General features: G+C 40.0%; 1 protein-coding gene across 8 annotated transcripts in view; it reads right to left on the bottom strand.

The window, feature by feature from the left end:
* LOC126275354 (large proline-rich protein BAG6-like) overlaps positions 1 to 26,198 on the bottom strand; it is a 229,037-nt gene that overhangs the window by 20,756 nt on the left and 182,083 nt on the right. For all 8 annotated transcript variants that reach the window (XM_049977192.1, XM_049977196.1, XM_049977189.1 and 5 more), the window contains exons 17-22: positions 18,803 to 18,994; positions 18,395 to 18,494; positions 18,177 to 18,307; positions 17,833 to 18,063; positions 13,180 to 13,356; positions 12,922 to 13,078 (exon numbers count right to left, since the gene is read on the bottom strand). In XM_049977192.1, coding sequence (XP_049833149.1) covers positions 12,922 to 13,078; positions 13,180 to 13,356; positions 17,833 to 18,063; positions 18,177 to 18,307; positions 18,395 to 18,494; positions 18,803 to 18,994 — 988 coding nt within the window. The remainder of the gene's footprint in view (positions 1 to 12,921; positions 13,079 to 13,179; positions 13,357 to 17,832; positions 18,064 to 18,176; positions 18,308 to 18,394; positions 18,495 to 18,802; positions 18,995 to 26,198) is intronic.

Here is a 26,198-nt window from a genome sequence, read left to right as displayed (position 1 = left end):
ATCTCCAGGGTTCTTCCACGTATACAACCTTCTTTCATGATTCTTAAACCAAGTGTTAGCTATGATTAAGTTGTGCTCTGTGCAAAATTCTACTAGGCGGCTTCCTCTTTCATTTCTTAGCCCCAATCCATATTCACCTACTATGTTTCCTTCTCTCCCTTTTCCTACACTCGAATTCCAGTCACCCATTACTATTAAATTTTCGTCTCCCTTCACTATCTGAATAATTTCTTTTATTTCATCGTACTTTTCTTCAATTTCTTCATCATCTGCAGAGCTAGTTGGCATATAAACTTGTACTACTGTAGTAGATGTGGGCTTCGTATCTATCTTGGCCACAATAATGCGTTCACTATGCTGTTTGTAGTAGCTTACCCGCATTCCTATTTTCCTATTCATTATTAAACCTACTCCTGCATTACCCCTATTTGATTTTGTGTTTATAACCCTGTAGCACATACCAAGTACAAATTGATATATGAAAGGGCCAATGTGATTTCACTGTAAATAACCAATTATTTGCAATAGACCTAATCAGGGGATGTACTGGTAGATGTGAAACTGAAGTTACAACCTTGAGGTTCAATTGGTAAATCCCATAGTTGTGTTTGACAACACACACAATAATAAACAGTCAGCAGCAGAAGAGGTAAACACTGACACAATAAACATGAAGGTAAGTGAATCAAAGTGCTTGTCTCAAGAACAGCAAGTGGAACTTAGGGAACTGATGCTTTGACCATGCTATGTCCACACATGTAAACACATGGAGCAATTACAACAGGAAGACACATGCTGGCATAAGGTAAGAGCAAAACTTACGCAAAACGGTGATGAAAAGTTAAAAACATTTTTCACTATTCACATAGGTGTTCTGTTCTGTAGGAACCACCCCAAACAAGTACAATGGCATGTGTATTTGCCATAAGAATATGTGGACGATTTAATCTTATACACACACAATACTTGAGGCAGTTACGGCACTGCAAAATGCACTGACAAAATATGTAAATATTATTTCCCCAACCTTAGTTGGAGGGTGCTACAGGTGGTGGGAAAGTGTATTGTCTGCCAGAAAGCATTCTTACTAGAGGTGGGTTGTTTGCAAACTAAAGGGTCCAAAGGAACAGTTCATCAAGATGAATGGAACGAGCAAATGAACGAATTCTAAGGAATGGTCTTTCATAGTTCACTTCAGTCATGGCTTTCTACTTTTTGTTCCTGGGAACGGGAAACGGTCGGTCTAGTTCCCACAACTGCACATCGCCTGGTTTCGTTCCAGACTCAGCCCCATCCTCGTCAGTCTCTGTTGCTGCTTTCTACTTATAGTTCCCAGGTACGGGAAACAGTCGTTCTCGTTCCTGCAACAGCATGTTGGCCAGTCTCGTTCCAGCCTCGGTTCCTTTCCCATCTGCCTCGGACTTACTCGCCCAGACACTTCCTTCTTCACGTGGCCACTTGTCACAGTTCCACTGCTGACTGCTCGTAGTTAGTTCAGTATAGAGTTGTTCATTTCATTTGCTGTGTACGCCCATTCCAGACAGGTTTCAACCCTTTTTTGAACTCTGAGTTTCTGGTTCTTTTCGTATTTTATTCAGTGTCCATGACTGGCAATCAAAATGTATTTTATAATTACGTAAATTATATAAAATTACATGTTATGTTAACATACATCTTTTCAGGTAACAAAACGGCACATCAGCTTACTTCACTATTTTGATAAACAGCACAAGAGATACTTATAAAAGGACAAGAATTTTTGTTACACACATGCAAATGAAGTCAGCACAGCACACATGAGTGGCCATTTTCCCCTCTTTTTTTTTGATCCCGGATAAAAGAGCATTTCCATTGCTATGGAAGGCAGACCGACTTACAACCGAATGAAGTCTGCTTTCCACAATTGAGTGTCTGGCGTCACAGTTTGTAAAGATAATATGATAACTTCTACAATATTATTTCAGTGGTACAGGGTGGCACACAAAAAATCAGCCCCGATTACTAGACTGCTCACTGTCACCAACCAATAGACATCTATTGTTTCAAAGTAATTGTTTGCATTAGCTTATTTGTTATTCCTTCACTGCCTAATTATTACACGTTTATCAATTCTGCTTGTAGTAGTCAACAAATCCTACGTAATTGGCGAACAGTCTATACTCGGGCCCGGTTTTTCATGCACCACCTTATATTATTTCACTGCTATCAGCCACATAACGCTGCAGTTGGCTAAATGAGAGGTTTTGCAGAATCACAAAAATTACAAGTGTGTGAGAATTCTGTTATGAATAAAAACTCTGTACTCCAGGGTGCAGGCAAGTGCCCCCTCTTGGCGCCTTCCATTTTCAGTCACTTATTCCACTAATTTTCAGTTTTTCATAAGAACCGTATACCAAGCACAATGAATGGTTAACAAGTAAAAATGAAAGGTTCCCATAAAAAGAGCGATCACCACTGAAGTTCCCAAGGATGAATGAGTCTGGCCATCTCTAATTCCAAAATCTGCAAAAAAGGTAACAACTGGGTTGTTTTGGAAATCAGCCTTATGCAAACACAATTAGTTTATTTTTATATTTACCCAGACATGTTTCGTCACCAATGTGTCACCTTCTGTGGGTCAAATTTTTTTCTTAAAATTACATCGCTAACTTAACTGTATCATTGTACACCAATTTTAGTGCTCATTTTTATCATCTTTTTGACAGCATGTCATCTGCAAAATTTTCTGTCCTGTTTCGTGTCCCTGGTTGGTGTCTCAATCAGCTGCTATTTAGTGCATTGCTTTCACTCAGTTTTTCCCAAATTTCTGCTCACTACTTCACCTCACATGCACTTGCTCAAAATGTGGCAAAACGAGACCTGAGCAGACCCATCTGACAACACATCTGTCAGATATAAAAACAGCATCCTTGCTCTAAACATAGGAATCAGCAAACATACATTGGGCACCTGAACTTTGGAAAGGCTGTTTTTTTCTGTTGTCTGCTGCATGCTTTACACTTTATTTTTGGTAATTGTTGAACAAAATTTTCTAAAATACAAGTAAAATAAAAATTTATTTTGTAAATGTTTTCGCTAGGTATACCATTGCTGGAATTGCATGCTCTTAATTAACCTTCACGGTGTAATGTTTTGTTAAAAAATAAGCATAAATACAATCTGTGGGAATGATGCAATGCCCATCCAAAGGAAGACGACTTATGTCCATGAAAATAATCAATTTGTGTGTTGCTTTAGTAATGTGAAACTCGACTGGGGGAGGGGGGTGGGGGAACCAACCATTAAAAAATGCTAGTCACAGGAGGGGGTGGTGGTGGGGGGAGCATCTGCAGTGGCTGCTGGAACTTCTTCCTATTTTTGAAGCTATTCCTCCAGCATAAGGCAGAAAGGCCACAAACTTGAGGTGAACGCACTGTATAAGAAAAAGCATATAAAAAGCTGCCATTCATACAATAAGTTCTGACAAGATTACCACATAATGTTCTTGCCTGAAATTACAAGATGGTATCAAATGCACCTTTTTTTTGTGTAATGGTGATCTTTTTCTATGAAAAGTTACAGTGAAATTTGTAAAATTTGCGTAAAAATGTGAGAAGTGGTACCCTGTGCACAAAAAGTGGAAAGTGGTACCCTGTGCACAGAAAGTGGAAAGTGGTACCCTGTGCACAGAAAGTGGAAAGTGGTACCCTGTGCACAGAAAGTGGAAAGTGGTACCCTGTGCACAGAAAGTGGAAAGTGGTACCCTGTGCACAGAAAGTGGAAAGTGGTACCCTGTGCACAGAAAGTGGAAAGTGGTACCCTGTGCACAGAAAGTGGAAAGTGGTACCCTGTGCACAGAAAGTGGAAAGTGGTATCCTGTGCATAGAAAGTGGAAAGTCGTATCCTGTGTGTGAACTGCAAGTACCGGTGTACCATGACGATGTGGGACAGTCAATCTGAACTATATAAAAGACAAAAATGCCTGGAATGCTGTGAAGACCTTCGTAAGTGCTTTAGAAAGTGAAATAATGAACACAGATAATAGCAAAATAATGAGTGTGCCAACAGATGACCTAGTGACAATCGATACAAAATACTAAGAACTACTGAGGAAGTGACAAGAGCTACTAGCGAAATATCAAGCTGGAAATAAAATATAATGCAGTGGATCAGAATCGTTGACTAACTCAAGACAACGCTGTTGTTAATGGTTGTTCTGCACAGAAAACAGGGCACATATGTGGGGGACCTAACTGCATGTAAGTAAAGCCTCAGTTATACCATTACCAAATAAATTCTTGGCAGAAGTTGCAAATTATTGTAATACAACAAAACATGGAGGAGCCAAAAAGTAATGACAAAATTCCCAAGAAAGAGCAAAGAACAAAATTTCCAACGCCAAGATGCAGCAAAGTGTAGCTCCTGTATGCCGACAGTCATGGAAAAGACTTAGCCATACGCATTTGTAAAAAATACATTCAAAGAAATCAGTTTTCGTGAAAGTTAAGCCTGATGCCATGTTAAAATCAGTGGTGAAGATTATTACAACGGAAACAAGTGAATTGAAAAAGATCCTCATGTTGTGATTACAGGTGGCGACAACTACATAAATAAAAATGAAAGCAATAGAGCCATATTATGTTTTTTAAACATACTCTCAAAACTATTTTGTACGGATGCTGTCATCACAAATGTGCCAGAGGGACACAATTTGCCACATTGGTCGTGCGTAAACAAAGAGATCTGATACTACAATTCTGAGCTACAGCAGCTGTGAGGAAAGTTGGACTATGTACATTTGTTAAGACTTAAGTAAAATGAATCGTGATGAACATATAAGACATGGATTCCACATAAATGGAAAGGGCAAGGCCAAGCCAATTTCCACATAAGTGAATTGTGCAACAAAGATAGCAGGGAGGCGGCTCCAATACCTTTGGATTTACAACCACAAGACTTTTTTTATGATAAAGAACCACAATAATAGTGTTCAGGGAGACAGTTTGGATATGATCAAGTTGAAGAAAAGCCCTGCTCTGAAAAAGTGATCAGTCACTGCAGGACAGTCCTAAAACCCAGTTTTTGGACAGGTTGTTCAAATAATGTAACTTAAACAAATAAGATTCATGTAAGGCACCAAATCACCAAGAAGGGATGACAACCTTAAAGTTGATTCACTTAAATGTGCAGTATCTCAAAAACAAGCTAGACATATTGCAAATGTTCAAAGAGGAACACTAAGAACATGTATTAGTTATAACTGAACATGGACTAAAATCTAGTGAAAATATATATTGTAGATTAGAAGGTTATTTACTAGCAAATAGTTATTGTATGCAAAACCATAATGGTGGTGACAGTGCAGCAATTTTTGTTATTTAAGGACAAATAAGTTAAAAAATATTCATTTCTTGGATGCTACATGGAGGAGGAGCGGTTGAAATGAAATGTGTTGCGCTCCACGGTAACGATCATAAGTTACCGAAGTATACAGTGATGGTCAAGTGATGGGGTATATCAGTCACATCCTGATGTAATGGTGTTTAGATTTAGTAGTGCAGTTGGTCACACTGGTACTAATGACCTTACTGCATTAGGTGACTTTAACATAGATGCAAATTCAAACAGTATAGTAAACTTAAAACTCAGTGATGTATTAAGCTTGTATTATCTTTTAAATATAGTGGGCTCTGACACTCAAGTGACAGACATGTATTCCACTAGAATATATTATACTGTAATCAACAAAGATGTTAAGGGTAGACAAATTACATTAGCTTAGATTTTCATTATACTGGCCACTTCTGTCAGATTATTGACTACGTGAATTCAATAATGCCATAAACAACAAAAACTCTGAACACCTCAATCACTGATACACTTAAATACAAATTAGTAAATGAGAAGGGTCTGATGACAAAAGACATGAGAATTCTACTCAATCCTCTTCAGTCATCATGAATATTGCTGTCCACTAAGAGAAATCCAGAAGGTAGTTAAACACTGCCAAAATGGAAGTAATCCTATACTAAAACTACCACCAAATCTGATTAGGCTAAGATAGAGTATACACACTCTAAACATGCTTTACAAAGGAAAAATATAACTGGGCAACGAAAATGTTTAACAACATAAGTAAAGCATCATGGGATCTGACTGACAAGTACCGCAACGGTCGCAACAAGATGAACACAGAATCATTCAGCTTAAGACATGATGGTAACATCATCAGAACCCAAATATTTACGTAAAGGTTTTAGTAATTCAAGCAACCCATATTACAGGTGCATAGGTGGAGACCCCATGTCACCTAACTCAGTGTGCCGAATTTAAATTTATGGAAGTGAATAAGCAGGATATTAAAAAATGACAGACAGAAGCCCACACATCATTGGTTTGATTTGGTTTAACAAACCCACCAAACTCTCTAAGAACATGCACAGGAAATGATTTGAAAACAAAATTAAAATCTTTTCCAATAGAAAAATGTTTATATTCATTCAATGAGTTTTAAGACTGATTGTAACATGAACCACAAGCATACCAGCTGCAATGTAATAAATGTATAAAATAGATATAAGATACAACAGTTGCAGTGTGTAAAATATTTTGCAAGTGTAACTGTAGTCCTATTATTTCTTATGTTTGCAAAAGCCATCACTGTGATATCTCCACATAATAAATGAAGATGGCAGCCACATGAATGCGAAAATTTTAAGTTCAGATGGATGCACGATCTGGCTGCGGACTTGAGAAGAATATCATCAATAAACACACTGAGAAAGTCTACGTCATTACAATAGTAGACGTTAATCAGCTGTAGGTGTGATTTGTATGAACACTGTAATTTTTACAAAAAAATCTAACCGATTTTTTAAGAATTTAGACAGCAGTACACGACTTATTTTTCAAGTTAATCATGCCTTTAATCAACAAGATTATTAGAAGCCAAAGTTAAATCCTTATTCGCACATGATTTTTCTGGCTACTTTGCTCTGATTTATGTAGCATTGTTAGCCCAGCATGATTTTTCTGGTTACTTTGCCTCGAATTTTTGTGCAGTATTGTCAGCCCATGTGGCAAATTTTACCCTCCGTTTTGGGGATGCTTGAAACACAAAGTTTTGAAGATTTAATACATTTCTGGCTTTCACTTCTCTTGCAGCTACATATGTACGCATGCATTCACCTGTAGGCAGCAGCAACACAAATTGTTGTCAAGTGGTTACCAGTGCAGGTTTTTATGTGGAAAACGAGTAAGGGCCTTAAGACAATTTTGGTCTTTGGTAATTGTATTGATAAAAGCAGTGTTGAATATACACTATTCTCACCTTTCCATAAAAATCAGCCATCTCTTCAACGAATTTGCAAATTACTGGAAAATAAAAAGTGAATGAAATTTTGTAGCCCTGGGCTACCGAGCTATTGCGTATTACGTTTCATGTCCAACATCCGCAACCCAAGCTAACATGTTTTTTACCACGATTTTTGCATCCAGCTTTGATTCAAATTATCTAGCATTCTTAACCTACATTGGATAATCAAAAAACGTTTTGCATCACTCTGGTTCCCAGAACTCCTGAAGACTGTGGATATTGTACAACACACACAGTCCCTTTGATTGTTCAGAGATGTTCAAGATAAAAACAACCCTGCACGAGCAGTGCCTATTATACAGAGGGGATCCGACAGCTGATCAGCTCCAGTCATTCCACCAGGAAGGATGTACACTGCTCGTGTTGTCTGTAGTTCAATCACGCCTATAGAATCAATATTGCGGTCTGATCGTGTCTCCATTGGTACTTTGTGCCAGGAAGAGCTCTCGACAAGGGAAATGTTCAGGTGTCTCAGAGTGAACCAAAGCAATGTTTTCGGACATGGAGGAAATACAGAGAGACAGGAACTGTCGATGACATGCCTCGCTCAGGCCGCCTAAGAGCTGCGACTGCAGTGCATAACTACTACCTACGGATTATGACTGAGGAACCCTGACAGCAACGCCACCATGTTGAATAATGCTTTCATGCAGCCGCAGGACATCATGTTAGGACTCAAATTGTGCTCAATAGGCTGCATGATGGTCAACTTTACTCCTAACATCCATCTTTGCAACCACGACACCATGCAGAACAACATGCTGAAGGAACCATTCAGGATTGGCATCACATTTTCTTCACTGATGAGTGTCCCATATGCCTTCAACCATACAATTCTCGGAGATGTGTTTGGAGGCAACCTGGTCAGGCTGAACATCTTAGACACACTGTCCAGTGAGTGCAGCAACGTGGAGGTTCCCTGCTGTTTTGGGGTGGCATTAAGTGGGCCGAGATGCACCGCTGGTGGTGGTCACGGAAGGTGCTGTAACGACTGTATGATACGTGAATGCCATCCTCCGACCGATAGTGCATCCATATTGGCAGCATACTGGCAAGGCATTTGTCTTCATGGATGACACTTCATGCCCCCGTCGTGCACATCTTGTAAATGAATTTCTTCAGGATAACTAGAGTGGCCAGCATGTTCTCCAGACATGAACCCTATCGAACATGCCTGGGATAGATTGAAAAGGACTGTTTATGGATGACGTGACCCACCAATCACTCTGAGGATTCTGCGCCGAATTGCCGTTGAGGAGTGGGACAATTTGGACCAACAGTGCCTTGATGAACTTGTGATTAGTATGCCACAACGAATACAGGCATGCATCAATGCAAGAGGATGTACTACTGGGTATTAGAGGTACCGGTGTCTACAGCAATCTGAACCCACCACCTCTGAAGGCCTCAGTGTAAGGTAGTACAACATGCAATGTGTGGTTTTGATGTGCAACAAAAAGGGTGGAAATGATGTTTATGTTGATCTCTATTCCAATTTTCTGGACAGGTTCCGGAACTCTTGGAACTGAGGTGATGTAAAACTTTTTTGTGTGTGTACCTCTGTTTTGATGGTTAAAACATGGTTTTTCTAATGCGCCCAGTTTGGAAAGTTTTATAGAACACTTTTTTGTAAAATCAGATTCAAAATAATTCATTTTCGACCTTTTTACAGACTCTTCAACTTTGCACAACTATTAATTGGAAAGTGGTACATAAATGAAACTGTCTTTGAGAAAATTATGTCATTCGAAGTCATTACATGTGAAGTTTCATGTTCATCATACCTTTAGTCTCTGAGACATAAAAGACAATCTATGAAACTGCTTGTGGGCAGTGTTTGCACCAAGAAAGACCAAAATTGTCTTAAGGCCCTTACTCTTTTTCCACATAAAAAGCTGCACTGTTAACCACTTGACAACAATTTCTGTTGCTGCTGCCTACAGGCGAATGCATGCATACATACAGAAATGTGAAGTTGTGTTGTTGTCTTCAGTCCCGAGACTGGATTGATGCAGCTCTCCATGCTACTCTATCCTGTGCAAGTTTCTTCATCTCTCAGTACTTACTGCAACCTACATTGTTCTGAATCTGCTTAGTGTATTCATCTCTTGGTCTCCCTCTTCGATTTTTACCATCCACGCTGCCCTCCAATGCTAAATTTGTGATCCCTTGATGCCTCAGAACATGTCCTACCAACCGGTCCCTTCTTCTTGTCAAGTTGTGCCACAAACTCCTCTTCTCCCAATTCTATTCAATACCTCCTCATTAGGTATGTGATCTACCCATCTAATCTTCAGCATTCTTCTGTAGCACCACATTTCAAAAGCTTCTAATCTCTTCTTGTCCAAACTATTTATCGTCCATGTTTCACTTCCATACATGGCTGCACGCAACACAAATACGTTCAGAAACAACTTCCTGACACTTCAATCTCTACTCGATGTTAACAAATTTCTCTTCTTCAGAAACGCTTTCCTTGCCATTGCCATTCTACATTTTATATCTTCTCTACTTCGATTATCATCAGTTTTTTGCTCCCCAAATAGCGAAACTCCTTTACTACTTTGTGTGTCTCATTTCCTAATCTAATTCCGTCAGCATACCCAACTTAATTCGACTACATTCCATTATCCTCATTATGCTTTTGTTGATGCTAATCTTATATCCTCCTTTCAAGACAATGTCCATTCTGTTCAACTGCTCTTCCAAATCCTTTGCTGTTTCTAACAGAATTACAATGTCATCGGCGAACCTCAAAGTTTTTATTTCTTCTCCCTGGATTTTAATACCTATTCTGAATTTTTCTTTTGTTTCCTTCACTGTTTGCTCAATATACCGATTGAATAACATCGGGGAGAGGCTACAACCTTGTGTTACTCCCTTCCCAACCACTGCTTCCCTTTCATGTCCCTCGACTCTTATAACTGCCATCTGCTTTCTGTACAAATTGTAAATAGCCTTTTGCTCCCTGTATTTTACCCCTGCAATCTTCAGAATTTGAAAGAGAGTATTCCAGTCAACATTGTCAAAAGCTTTCTCTAAGTCTACAAATGATAGAAACATAGGTTTGCTTTTCCTTAATCTAGCTTCTAAGATAAGTCGTAGGGTCAGTATTGCCTCACGTGTTCAACCATTTCTACAGAATCCAAACTGATCTTCCCCGAGGTCGGCTTCTATCAGTTTTTCCATTCGTATGTAAATAATTCGCGTTAGTATTTTGCAGCCGTGAGTTATTAAACTGTTAGTTCGGTAATATTCACATCTGACAATACCTGCTTTCTTGGGATTGGAATTATTATATTCTTCTTCAAGTCTGAGGGTATTTCACCTGTCTCATACATCTTGCTCACCAGATGGTAGAGTTTTGTCAGGACTGGCTCTCCCAAGGGCGTCGTTCTATTGGAAAGTTGTCTACTCCCGGGGCCTTGTTTCGACTCAGGTCTTTCAGTGCTCTGTCAAACTCTTCACGCAGTATCGTATCTCCCATTTCATCTACATCTACATCCTCTTCCATTTCCATAATATTGTCCTCAAGAACATCGCCCTTGTATAGACCCTCTATATCCTCCTTCCACCTTTCTGCTTTCCCTTCTTTGCTTAGAACTGGGTTTCCATCCGTGCTCTTGATATTCATACAAGTGGTTCTCTTTTCTCCAAAGGTATCTTTAATTTTCCTATAGGCAGTATCTATCTTACCCCTAGTGAGATAAGCCTCACCATCCTTACATTTGTCCTCTAGCCATCCCTGCTTGGCCATTTTGCACTTCCTACCGATCTCATTTTTGAGACATTTGTATTCATTTTTGCCTGCTTCATTTACTGCATTTTTATATTTTCTCCTTTCATCAATCTCTCAATATCTCTTCTGTTACCCAAGTATTTCTACTAGCCCTCGTCTTTTTACCTACTTGATCCTCTGCTGCCTTCACCACTACATCCCTCAAAGCTACCCATTCTTCTTCTACAGTATTTCTTTCCCCTGTTCCTGTCAATTGTTCCCTTGTGGTCTCCCTGAAACTCTGTACAACCTCAGGTTTAGTCAGTTTATCCAGGTTTATCTCCTTAAATTCCCACCTTTTTGCAGTTTCTTCAGTTTTAATCTACAATAGATTGTGGTCAGAGTCCACATCTGCCCCTGGAAATGTCTTTCAATTTAAAACCTGGTTCCTAAATCTCTGTCTTACCATTATATAATCTATCTGATACCTTCTAGTATTCCAGGAATCCTCCATGTATACAACCTTCTTTTATGATTCTTGAACCAAGTGTTAGCTATCATTAAGTTATATTCTGTACAAAATTCTACCAGACGACTTCCCCTTTCATTTCTTACCCCCAATCCATATTCACCTACTGTGTTTCCTTTTCTCCCTTTTCCTACTCTCAAATTCCAGTCGCCCATGACTATTAAATTTTCATCTCCCTTCACTACCAGAATAATTTCTTATATTTCATCATACATTTCTTCAATTTCTTCATCATCTGCAGAGCTAGTTGGCATATAAACTTGTACTACTGTAGTAGGCTTGGGCTTCATGTCTATCTTGGCCACAATAATGTGTTCACTATGCTGTTTGTAGTAGCTTACCCACACTCCCATTTTTTTATTCATTACTAAACCTACTCCTGCATTACCCCTATTTGATTTTGTGTTTATAACCCTGTATTCACCTGACCAAAAGTCTTGTTCCTCCCGCCACCGAACTTCACTAAGTCCTACTATATCTAACTGTAACCCATCCATTTTTCTTTCTAAGTTTTCTAACCTACCTGTCCAATTAAGGGATCTGACGTTCCACGCTCCGATCTGCAGAACGCCAGTTTTCTTTCTCCTGATAACAAAGTCCTCTTGAGTAGTTCCCGCCCGGAGATCTGAATGGGGGACTATTTTACCTCCAGAATATTTTACCGAAGAGGACGCCATCATCATATAACCATACAGTAAAGCTGCATGCCCTAGGGAAAAATTACGACTGTAGTTTCCCCTTGCTTTCAGCCGTTTGTAGTACCAGCACCCAGCACAGCAAGATACCCCTCTGTTGTGCTTGCACCTACGGTACGGCCATCTGTACCACTGAGACATGCAAGCCTCCCCACCAACGGCAAGGTCCATGGTTCATGGGGAGGGGGGGGGGGGGGGGGGGGGGGGGGGAGAATTATATGATCAGTAATTATATGATCAGTAATTATACGATCTTTAAAGTGTGCCTATGTGCCACCTACAGGTATCAATTACCTGTCCTTATATTTATTTTTAATAACCTTATTTAACTACTTCAATAAATTTAAAAGTTTGAGGCAGCAACTTTGCAGCCACACAATGTCACTACCACAATGAAAACGTTATCTTTAATAAATATTTTACTACATTACATAACAGGTGTCAATTTTATCACATCAATAATGCAGACTCATCACTTGTGTGTAAGAAGTTTTTCTTATTCACTGTTTGACTTTGGAGGTGCTAAGACAATTTAACAAACATAAGATACATAATGATTTCTGTCCACAAACCTGTCACATAGCTTCAATATTCAGTAAGAAATATATGGAATGTTCCAACTTACCTGCTAAAATCTGGCCAACATTCCCTTGTGGTTTTGCACTTGATACAATTTTTCTGCGTTTTGATGGCATTCCTGCAAGGTAAGCATCACTGAAAGGTGCCTGTGAATTCTGTTTCCTCTGCCTCTGAGTATCACGTGTTATAATAGGCACCCAATCCTGTAAAAGTTGAAACATTTATCAGTAGTGTAGTAGAACTGCTAATGGAGAGCCAAATATGTCTAGTCAAATGAAATGCATAGACCATTCAAAAAGCTTACAGAAGGCAAAACATTATGCCACGTTTCTGCGCCTATCACAACATCTGGAAGTGTTTCTGAATCCATTATGAGATTTGTAGGGGACTGAACAACATCTGTCTCTGACTCAGAAAAGCTGTGAGTATCCAAGGTCAAAGAGCCATTTACTGTTGGTGTATCTGAATCAGTTTCCATTGGCTACAACAAAAAAAAAAAAAACACATTGAAAGTAAGTATGTCAGTTCAGTCAAAACTTAATGGCTGATAATGGTATTTAAAATTGAAAAATATGTAGGAGTTTTTTAACATTCTAACAAAATCATTACACATTTGGGATCATGCAAACTATGAACTCATCTCAGTTCATGTTTAAAAATTATTCTTATTTATTGCAAGAACAAAGTTTTACGAGATCATACAACCGTGTTTCTGTTCCCTCCATAAATATAACACACATTCAAAACAAAATGAGCCAGAAGGCTGTAAAATGAAAACTGCTGAAACACTCCTAAAGTCATTGCTCACAGAAGAAGGTGTGGTCTCTGTATGAGTGCAGAGGTCCTTAACTCGCCTCTAGTTGAACACAGGCAATTATCCACATGATTACAGAATGAGCATGTGCATTCATCAACTGTCCATTTGACGCAGACATGCTCAAAAACAGTGAAATGGAGGCTTCAAAAGAAGAGCAGAGGTGTGTAGTGGGGAAGGAGTGCAGGGAACAGAAATTCACCAAAGAATGATCCATGTGTATGGAGAGCAATGCATGTTAACTGCAAGGATCAAGAAATGGCAGAAGTGATTTATGAAAGGATGGATGTTGTTGGCCGAAGATGGACTGCCTGGAACAACACACCGCAATAATGACGCCATTGTTCAGAAGGTGGATCCTCTCATTATTGGAGACCAGATAGTTACAGTAGCAGCCATTGCCACAGAGTCAGATTCAGCATCAGAAATGCCACCATTAAGCACAGACTAAAATTTCACAAAGCCTGCACCCAACAGTGTCATTTACGAGTTCCTAACCAGGAGCGAATTTTATTATATCATCTGTGTCCTTTAATAGTTTGGTTTCTTGAGTTTCTGTGTGTAAATTTAATATTTAATATCCACAGTTATCGAGTTTTCGTTCGCGTCGGAAAGTAAACCAATTTTGTGACATATTACAAGTTCCTAATCAGGGACGACTTATTTAGTTTCACCAGAGTGCTTCGGTAGTTCGGTATCTGAATACCTGTGTATTGATCTATATTATTATACACAGTTCCTGCGATTTCGTCAGAGTCTACAGTAGAGTTGCGCAGCATGTGTTGATAGTTTAGTTTTCCATGATCTTCAGTATGGACAGGGACTGCGATTGTTGTGTGCGGATGGGAGCCAAGTTGGTGACCCTTCACTCTCAACTTCAAGCTGTAATGGCTTTGGTTACACAGCTTGAGGCTGAAGTGGATGGGAACCACTGTTGTGGGCCGGCCGTGGGGATCCGACAGATGACCACACGTCGGAGTGTTCTTCGCCGGTGGCCAACCCAGTTACTGCTCGCACTGAGGTTGACCCCTCACCTCTGTGGTCGAGTGGCAGGTCACACCGGGGTGAAGCAGGTGGTGAAAGACTTCCCAGGCGGCCGCACTGCTTCGGTAGTTCGGTATCTGAATACCTGTGTATTGATCTATATTATTAGACACAGTTCCTGCGATTTCGTCAGAGTCTACAGTAGAGTTGCGCAGCATGTGTTGATAGTTTAGTTTTCCATGATCTTCAGTATGGACAGGGACTGCGATTGTTGTGTGCGGATGGGAGCCAAGTTGGTGACCCTTCACTCTCAACTTCAAGCTGTAATGGCTTTGGTTACACAGCTTGAGGCTGAAGTGGATGGGAACCACTGTTGTGGGCCGGCCGTGGGGATCCGACAGATGACCACACGTCGGAGTGTTCTTCGCCGGTGGCCAACCCAGTTACTGCTCGCACTGAGGTTGACCCCTCACCTCTGTGGTCGAGTGGCAGGTCACACCGGGGTGAAGCAGGTGGTGAAAGACTTCCCAGGCGGCCGCACATAAGGCCTCCCCAGTTGGTCTGACTAACAGGTTACAGCTGCTGTCTGTGGCTGACACTGTTTCCAAGCCAGATGCTGTCACCTGTCCTGTTTCAGAGGAAACCACTCAGCCTGCAAGATCCGGGAAATCACAGAGAATGGGATTACTGGTAGTTGGGAGCTCCAATGTTAGGCGGATTTTGGGGGCCCTTATGGACTTGGCCGACAAGAAGGGAAAGAAAACCAATGTGCACTCCATGTGCATTCTTGGTGGAGTCATTCCAGATGTGGAAAGGGTCCTCCCTGATGATATGAAGAGCACAGGGTGCAGCCCCAACTACAGGTGGTTGCTCACATTGGTACCAATGAGGTGTGTCACTTTGGATCAGAAGAGATTCTCTCTGGTTTTGAGTGGCTAACAGAAGTGGTAAAGGCTGCCAGTCTTGCTTGCAAGATGAAAGCAGAGCTGACCATTTGCAGCATAATAGATAGGACCTCTGGTACAGAGCCGAGTGAAGGGTCTGAATCAGAGGCTCAGACCGTTCTGCGACTGTGTAGGCTGCAGACTTCTCGACTTGCACCAAAGGGTGGTTGGGTTTCGGGTTCTGCTAAGTAAGTCAGGTGTCCACTACACACAGGAGGCGGCTACACGGGTAGCATGGGGTGTGTGGCGTGGACTGGGCAGTTTTTTAGGTTAGAGGGTCTCTGGAAAACAAAAGAAGGGCCTCAGTCTCAAAGAGTGCAGGCTGAACACAGGAATAATGTAAATACAGGAACCATTGGTATAACAGTTGTAAATTGCCATAGCTGTGTTGGGAAAGTACCAGAGCTCCAAGCGCTAATAGAAAGCGCTGATGCTCAAATTGTCACAGGCACTGAAAGCTGGCTAAAGCCGGCTATAAGCTCAGCCGAAATTTTTGTGAAGAACCTAACGGTGTTCCGAAAGGATAGGCTATACATGGTTGGCAGTGTCGTGTTTGTTGCTGTAAGTAGTAGTTTAACTTGTCGCTAAATTGAAGTAGATACTTCATGTGAGTTAGTACAGGCAGAGGTCATTGTTGATAACTGGAATAAAATAATAATAGGATCTTTTTACCAACTTCCCAATTCAGATGATACCTTTGCTGAAAGATTCAAAGAAAACTTGAGTTTGATTTCAAACACGTACCAGACTCATACGATAATAGTTGGTGGTGACTTTCATTTATCCTCGATATGTTGGTGAAAATACATGTTTAATTCTGGAGGTACGCATAAAATACCATCCGAAATTTTGCTAAATGCATTCTCTGAAAATTATTTCGAGCAGTTAGTTCAAGAAGCAACACGAATAGTAAACGGTTGTAAAAACACACCTGACCTCTTAGCAACAAAAAATCCTTAATTAATACCGAGCACGAAAACCGATACAGGGGTTAATGAACACAGGGTTGTTGTAGGGAGATTGAATACTGTAATCCGCAAATCTTCCAAAAATAAGCAAAGTGATGAAATCAAAACACCCATGGGCAGTTCATTTAATGGGTCATTCAGCTCTACGACAACGTAAGGCTCAATAGAGCAATTGTAGTCGAGGAGTTAATGGATTCATTAAAACAGTTCCTTACAGTTCAGATTATGCCATTTTTGGTGAGCTGAAGAAGGCCCATCACCACCTTGTGGCACAGTGGCACTATCTAGTGTGTCAACAGTGCTGCGCAATAATTTCACCAGCTATTTTCCCCCCTCACACTGGACTAGTAAAACAGGCCTGAAATCTACGACTTGACTGAGTGAAACTGCAATCGTCAGCAAACCAAAAATTTCCTGATGCTAGCACAACTCGCGTAACTGCCAAAACACCATAAAAGACCTAATGTGAGATAGGCAACAGCTCACACATGATGAGGATACAGCTCCAAATGCAGTATGGGCTCCCCATTGCCATTTCTAAGAAACATTGCAATTTCTTTGAAGATTGTTGTCTACACACTTACACACGCATGGGACAAAACGACGATTGCACAAGAGACTGTGTCACTCACGTCATGAGTTTTCTGCAATGACAGGATTTGAAATAAATTTTGAAAACTTGTCAAAATGAAACTATTACACCACACACCATATTAAACAGAATATTTCTCATGTAGGAAGAAGCCCTGTATCTCATCATAAAAGATGGATAGCCGAAATTCTCTCTCATTTCACACCATTTTTGTTTTCTTTATAACAGAGTATAATGTTAAAGAGAGTGCCTGGCATCTGAAGTATTCATATATCTCCTCCAAAGGTGTCTCTTGACAGATGAAGACAAAGTTTCTCGGCAGAAAAATAACATTTTTTTGACGAGGTTCTATTGAATCATTTCTAGGATAAATGAAAGAGACGTACATAAACAAAACTCTCCTGTGGAGGTATAGCAACATAAGTTAATCTGTAATGTCTTTATGGCAATTAAACAATTACTTTTAATATTATGTAGTAAATCCACTTCAGTTTACTTCTGTGGAACTAAATAAATCAGTGATTTTTGTACATACTACACAAATCAAAAGTAAATACTATGAATATTACTTACATGCTGTAAATTTGGGAAAAATTAAATGGATCAGCTATTCCATAACTTGTAAAACACCAAAAAGTTAAAATTCTGAGCATACCTCTGTTACTTGTTCTTCCTCATCTAGCTGCTCTGCTGAGGTAGCATTAAAACTTACAGGTACTGAGCCATGCTGTAAGGATGATGGTGGTGAAGGAATCCTGTACACCAGAAATGGTTGTATATCTTCAACAGGTACAGTTTGGCTTGTTACAAAACTTTGTATCTGTGAAAGTGAACTACTAATTGTCCAGTCCCGGACATCAGCTTGCACCCCACTCATTAACTGCCTCTGCAATAGGAAAACTGATGCTGGTACAAGAAACACACAATAAGACTCTTTAGTTGAATAAGTATCATTTGGTATTTAAAATGACTACTCCAAGAAGGAAACTAAACACGAACCACATAAATTTCTGCAACATTAACTAATCCTTGTAGGTCATCAACACAGCAGTACCGTACAATAGCAGCTACTTCCCTTGCATACTGAACAAACCACTGCACGAAGCGCCGACAAAAAATATCATCTCTCGCTGAAAACAACAAAGGTATCGAATAAACAGCTGACAGTGGCAACATGTAATGAATACAGGAAAATATAATACATAATGTTCACAAACCTTCAGACATGATGATATGAATTAATTCTGGTAATTTTATTTGGTTGTATTGGTTTACTGATAAAATTATGTCAACTTCATCTTTAACTTTAGCTTGACCCTGGAACATAAGATAAATATATTAGGAACACTAAGACTTTAAAGGGATGAAAATTTGATTGTATCAATAGCAACATCCCCCTCCCCTAGTTTCTCTCATTATAGTTGGGTTTGCTAGTAACTTTGTCCAATTCCTTTTTACATGTATGAAGGATGTTCCTCTTTACTTGCAGATATATCTGAAACGTGAGGGGGGGGGGGGGGGGGGGGAGGAGGAGGACATCAGTATTAGGCAAATCATCCCTCACTCCCCCCAGGTTGCATATGTGCTGTGAGCTACTTGTGACAAAAATTTCGAAGATTACTAACCAGAAGTTTCAGATGAGGACGCAATTCCTGTAAGAGTGCATGCACTGCAACTGCTACATTTTCTTCAGAAGTATCCCTCCCCTGTAAGACTTTTTGCCTGATAAAGTCTTGTAGACGTGGTCGTACTCTTGATAAAATACCAACACCACCCACTGACAACAGGATGATGTCATTGAAAGACATATTTTGTGCCTGAAAGAAAACAAAATCAAAGAATACAGAAAATTAAAACAGACAGTACACAGAAGCTGAACATGGGATGCACAAAAGTCACTTGACACAGCAAAGTATACATTCTTGACCTCATATTTTACAAAGATAACTTCAAAATTTTCCTCACTATGAAGCTCAAAATATTTCCTTTCTCCATTAACATTAGGGGTGTTCAATAAGTAATGCAACACTTTTTTTTCTGAAAGCATGTTGGTTTTATTCAGATTTACAATACATCAAATTATTGCCCACTCTTCTGGCCACGACACACTACTTTTTGACGTTATCTCCATTCAATGTGACGGCCTTACATCACCTTATTGGGAGGGCATATATGCCTGCATGGTAACATCTGGTCGACATTAGAGCCAAAGCCTTGCTGCATCAAAAACCTCCCCATCAATCACATGATGCTTACTGAGGAGTGCGTCTTCCATGATTTCAGTCGCCTGACACTACAGTCGTGCGTGCGTGCGTGCCCCTACCTGCGACTATATATAGTGAATAGCAACTTTCCTTCTCATAATGTTGTTACATTCCAGCCTCGATTTTCCATTGTTTGATTTCCACTAGATAATTTACATATACTGTAAACAGCAATGGCCGTATAACACTCCCACTGGTATAACTCTGACACATGGCAATCTCCTCCACTTCAGAATGTCATGTTGGGTTCTATTTGCTAGGAAGTATTGAATTCAGTCATAAATCTAGTCCAATACTTTGTACGCTCATACTGTTTTCACCAAACAACAGTGGGGAACTCTATTAAATGCCACCTGAATGCAAAGGAAGAGAGGAACACTGTCAACTTATGCGCAACTTTCTACGCTGGTTGGAATTCTTAGACAAAAAGAGATGCCAGAATCCATATTAATTCTTACAAATGTTTTATTTCTCCAGAAAGTTCTGTAATCCAACGAAAGTTTGATATAAGAAATGTAGACCAATAGTTATATGAATCTGTCCAATGACTCTTTTTGGAAACAGGTAAGACCTGTGCTTTTATCCAGTTGTTTGGTACCCATTGTTGCTCCAAGGAACCTAAAACAAAAATTGTTGCTCCAAGGAACTTAAAATAAAATGCTTTTAGAAGGGATAATCAGTTTAACACCTTAGAGGCATTTCATCAAATGCTTTTCCACTATCAATCTATTTTACTTTAATGTGATTGCTTTACTGCAATATCTACCATATTTACTCGAATCTAAGCCGCACTTTTTTTCCGGTTTTTGTAATCCAAAAATCCGCCGGAGGCTTAGAATCGAGTGCAAAGCAAGCGGCGGAAGTTCTGAAAAATGTTGGTAGGTGCTGCCACAACTAACTTCTGAACTTCTGCCGTCGAATATATGTAGCGCTACAAAGGCATGTTTTGTAGGCACAAAGATAAATACTGGCGCCAAAATCTCTGCGGGGGAGGGGGGGGGGGAGGAGGAAAGGGTGGAAGACGAGCTTTTTTTTCTCCGCACCGAGTTTTGACCACTGCCTTATCATACATTATCCAACGAAGTAAATACAAATTCCGTATTGTTCATCTTCGAATGTAGCAACATTTCTATGTACTACAAAAATCCGACTGGCAAAACTGTTTGGGATGTTTGTCCATATAGCCAACTCTACATTTCTGAATTTTTTTCTACCAGTGAGAAAAGATGGTTGCTAATAGGAACCTGATGAAATGTGAATCACATGCAGTATTCTCTTCACCATAAGAATAATATGAATATAAACATTTTGCCATGTATTATTTCGTGTTTGCTGCTATCTCATTTAAATCCTGTCTGCCTAATAAACTACGAAACTAGAGTGAGACAACAGCAAATCCGGAAGAATATACATAGTGTCATGTTTATATTCGTATTATTCTTGTGCCTAATAGTAATACAGTCAGAAATGAAGCAAGGCAACTGACTAGATTTTTAAATCTAAGATGACTAATTTCTGTGCGGAATTTGATGTACTAAGGAAGCGGCCGCAAAGATTTTCAAATGGAGAAAAATTTTCGCCTAACTCTCGTTCAGAACATGTTCTATCATACGCAGTCTATTATTTGGTTCTTATTGACCATTATCAAAGAAAGCAGCAATGTAAGTAACAGCAAATAGCAGTCTCTTGCCATTGTTTCGCTAATGAGACGATTTTTTTTTTTTTTTTATTGTAAGCGGCGGGAGCGCGCACAAAAGCAAGCCATGCTGCGAGTGGCGAAAGGCCGTAAACACGCACTATTAGAATGCGACAAACAATGCATGACACAGCACAGTAAAGCATTTTCAGCTTAGAGTGATGTAGACACCTGTAACAAAGAAAACAGCACTTATCAGATCAAAGCAAAGTAAGCAATCGATTCAGACCAGACGAAGCACGTGAAAAAGGAAGGGTACCCGTATAAATACGGACGGAGCGCCTGACGCATGGCAATGGCTACCTGGTAAAGCTCAGCTGCAAAGCTTACGACTCGAACCGAACCAAACTACTGTAGCTGTATCGTCATTCATTTGACGTAAATTGTGTCTCATATTACAATGGACCAATTTTGTTTCGATTTGGAGGTGCGACCTAAAACTTTTCTCCCCCCTTGAGTTTCGAGTCTCATTTTTCAGGAGCGGCTTAGATTTGAGTAAATACGGTACCTTTTCCACATTTGTGCAATGATTGGAAAAGAGAACCCATGTCATCATCTTCCACAGTGAAATAATTTTGGGAGAGCAAATTCAGTATTTTGGCTTTTTGTCTTCCATTTTCTGTTTCAGTGTCAGTGGTCACTGAGTGTAATAGGTGATTCAGATTTGCTTACTAATGTTATTTAAGAAAAAAGCCTTAGGATTTTTTAGACAGATTAACAGGTAAAAATTCTGAATTCACTGAACACTCCTTGCATTTCTTTCTTTACATTTCCCCCTTTCCTTTTCTTGGCTACTGTTTGTCAACAAGGCTTTGACTTCACTTGCATTAATATCCTCTTTGCTTTTGTAGCATGCTTCCAATAAGGCTACTGAGCCACAGTAAGTCTTCTCCATCACGCAAACTTGACCAGCATACAGACTACAGATTTATTCTACCACACTTTTAACTTTTATCCTTTTCTAATCCACATCTTCACCCTCAGAACGGAATATGTGACGAAGACTGTTCTTGGCTGACAAGTCTTCTGGAGCAAAAGTGTTTCTGTAACTTTTCTTAACAGACCTTTAACTAATGTAACAGTCTTATGGTTACTGATTCCTTCCTGTACCTTAACTGATACAAAAAGTTTTGGTCTGTTAGATACTATGCAGTGCACATTGGCCTTTTATGCTGTTTCTCTAACTGTTCAAAGAACTGTACTGTATCATTAAACAGTTTGCCCCTCATATCAAATGACACTGATATTTCTTTCTTAATTTGTTCAGAGACAAAAATTCATTTACCTTTGCCTTCGGTTAAAAAACCTACAACGTTCCACTGCAGTTAACTTCCCACTCCATTTTTGCCAAAATTACTATCAACTTGCCAGTACATGAATTCCATGGTGAATGTAGAATAAGTTCAATAAATGTTACTGAAAAGAAAATAACTTCCTTGATTTTATAAATGTGACGTGGGCATTATACAGCTGAGTGCAGAAGTCACATCTGCCAGCTGGAAATGCACATTTTGGATCAAAGTGAAGGCCATTATATATGCTTGAGCTGTTACTGTGTGTGAAAACTTATGCATATCATTATATGCAAATAGCACGCAAGCTACTTCAGAAAATTAATAATAGAGTAAACTGACTTAACATTTAACATTACCTTCCTGAAGATCACTAGTAAATGGGGAGAGACATGTAGGAAAATTTTATTGATTTACAGAATTGTAATAAAAAAATTGATAACTCTGCAAGTCAGGGGTGTTAATAAATGAATGAACAAGCATGTTTAGTGAATAAGGGCAAAAGCTGACAAATGCTGAAGAAGTTGCTACTTGTATAATTACATGGAAGTAGTGTCAATTGGATTTTTGATGTGTTAGAGCAACAAGTCTATAATAAGAAACAGAAATTGTCAACTATTTTAACACTCCGGGTTGGAATATCAACAATACTAGGAAAAGGACAGATTGGTACTTAAAATAAAGATGACCCTTTGAGTTGCAGACAGGCAGAAAGAAAAGACTGTTCCACATTATAGCTTGTGGCCAAAGCCTTCTTCAGTAAAGGAAAATCACACACACACACACACACACACACACACACACACACACACACACACACACAAAAGCAAGCAAGTAAGCAAATCTCATGCTCCACATGGCTTACCATTGGCAACTCCACACAGAATGCAGCTGTCACAAGAATAGCAATCTGGAGTGGGGGAGAGGAGTAGGAGAGATAGCATGGTGTGGGTAGGGGGGAGAGAAGAGTGCTGTCTGGCGGGACACACAGGAAGGACTGGCGAGACTATGGAGTGCAGGTGGAAGGAGGGGTGTGGGGAAGTACATGGGAAGCAGAAAAGGTCAGGAGCAAGGAAGACGAAAGGATGGGCAGGTGTACTTGCAGGGGGCTACATACAATGAGGGTTCAAAGACATGAAAGAGGAGAAAGTGATAGGACAGACGGCATGGAAACTGTTGGATGGTGGATGTGGGGACAGTACGTCACTGTAGGTTGAAGATGACAATTTCGTCAGGAGAGTGCTGGGATGATTTCAGGAGCGCGAATGTGTCTTAAGCGTAACTCCCACTTTCACAGCTGGTGGTGGAGGGGAGGATCCTGATGGCCTGGGTTGAGAAGCAGCCACTGAAAACAAGCATCCCCCCCTCCCCCCTCCTGATGCTCGCTTTCCAGTTAGAGCTACAAGTGGTAAATGTCATATGTGCATGAGGTGTGCTTGCTTGTGTTAATGTGTGTGTGTTTTCTTTGCTGAAGAAGGCTTTGACCACAGCTGTAATTTGTAACCATCTTTTTGCCATGCCTGCCTGCAACTTAACACGTCATCTTTGCACTGAGCAGTAATCAACCCTTTTCTTAACATTGTGAACTATGTGAAAATTGAAACTTCCTGGCAGATTAAAACTATGTGCCTGACCGAGACTCAAACTCGGGATCTTGGCCTTTCTAGGGCAAGTGCTCTACCATCTGAGCTACTGAAGCACAACTCACGCCCGGTCCTCACAGCTTTACTTCTGCCAGTATCTCGTCTCCTACCTTCCAAACTTTACACAAGCTCTCCTGCAAACCTTGCAGAACTAGCACTCCTGAAAGAAAGGATACTGCGGAGACATGGCTTAGCCACAGCCTGGAGGTTGTTTCCAGAATGAGGTTTCATAACAGCACATACTCCGCTGCAGAGTGAAAATCTCATTCTGGAAACAACCTCCAGTCTGTGGCAAAGCCATGTCTCTGCAGTATCCTTTCTTTCAGGAGTGCTAATTCTGCAAGGTTCGCAGGAGAGCTTCTGTAAAGTTTGGAAGGTGGGAGACAAGATACTGGTAGAAGTAAAGCTGTGAGGACCGGGCGTGAGTCGTGCTTCGGTAGCTCAGATGGTAGAGTACTTACCCGCGAAAGGCCAAGGTCCCGAGTTCGCGTCTCGGTCGGGCACACACTCTGTTGCAGAGTGAAAATCTCATTATGTGAAAATTAATTTCTATTTAAAACTTATCATCAATGAAAATAATCAATTTCTGAAAATATAACTTAACTTGATAAATAAGAAAAATCCACCCACCACGCAACGGCAGGAGAACACACAAATAGAGGTATTAAAGTTTTCCCTTTTTTTCTCTCTATATCTTTCATTTTCTGATCTGTCTATTTTTCATTGTCCTCTCCCACCTGTATCACATGCAATGCACGTAGCGTTCCCCATATATTAACCCATGCACAATGTTTTTGTAGTAATCTCTGTCTTGCGTATTAACCTATCTTCCACATTTAAGCTCTCAGGTTTTCAAATTTCTTCCAGTGTAGCCTCAAATAATGTCTTTCCTTATTATCCAGTTTGGTAAGTCTCCCCTAACCTGGACTTCTGGGCGACTCTTCCAAGATATATCCCCTTCCCTAAATGTCACCAGTTCTTTTCCTACACTCCTCTTCCTTCCCCTTCAACCTTTTTGTGGGAAGAAGAGCCACTGGCTCAGAAAAGCTGCAAATTTTAACACCTTTGTGTGTGTGTGTGGAGGTGGGGGGGGGGGGGGGGCACACAATAGTTTTCATTGGTTTTCATAGTTTCGTTTCCATATGTACAATACCAAGATTAATTATCACACAAATGCCAGTTGAGACACTAAGATCAACTGACAATCTCAAGACCAATATTTTTGTGACTAACATATAGATGTGCTTTCTTTTAATGGCATGACTACATGACACTACTGTTATCAGTTTATAGAGTATATGATAAGTGCAGATACAAATGGAAATTGAGACTTGATCCGACCTTCATGTGGTGACTGTCTCTGGGCTGATTATTCTTGCAAAAATGCTTCAACAGTACTTAGAAATGAGCAAAATTATAATTGTTAATCACTGCATATTCAGATATTTTTACAGAACTAACATAAGATTATACTTTATATTATTAACAAGAAAATTCATTAGGATCACAAGAGAAAATGAGATAGTAAAACAAATTGGGCAGCTACATCTACATGATTACTCCTCTATTCACAATAAAATGCCTGGCAGAGCGTTCAATAAACCACCTTCAAGTTGTCTGTCTACCTTTCCATTCTAGAATGGCGCACGGGAAAAACAAGCACTTAAATATTTCTTTGTGAGCCCTGATTTCTCCTATTTTATCACGATGACAATTTCTTCCTAAATAGATCAGTGCCAATAGAATGTTTTCGCAATCACAGGAGAAAACTGGTGATTGAAATTTCATGAGAAGATCCCATCGCAACGAAAAACTCCTTCGTTTTAATGACTGCCACTCCCAATTCATGTATCATGCCTGAAGCACTATCTCCCCTATTTCACAGTAATACAAAATGAGCTGTCCTCCTTTGTACTTTTTTGATGTCATCTGTCAGTCCTACCTGATGCAGATCCCACACCGCAAAGCAATACTCCAGAATAGGGCGGACAAGTGTGATATAAGCAGTCTCTTTAGTAGACCTGTTGCACCTTCTATGTGTTCTGCCAGTTTTTGCTTTGCTCTACCCACAACATTATCCTTGTGATTGTTCCAATTTAGGTTATTTGTAATTGCAATCCCTAAAT

This window comes from Schistocerca gregaria, chromosome 1, assembly GCF_023897955.1.
Source record: "Schistocerca gregaria isolate iqSchGreg1 chromosome 1, iqSchGreg1.2, whole genome shotgun sequence".
Taxonomy (NCBI): Eukaryota; Metazoa; Arthropoda; class Insecta; order Orthoptera; family Acrididae; genus Schistocerca; species Schistocerca gregaria.
The sequence above is the reverse complement of the archived record's forward strand: the minus strand, read 5'-3'. Positions and strand labels throughout refer to the sequence as shown.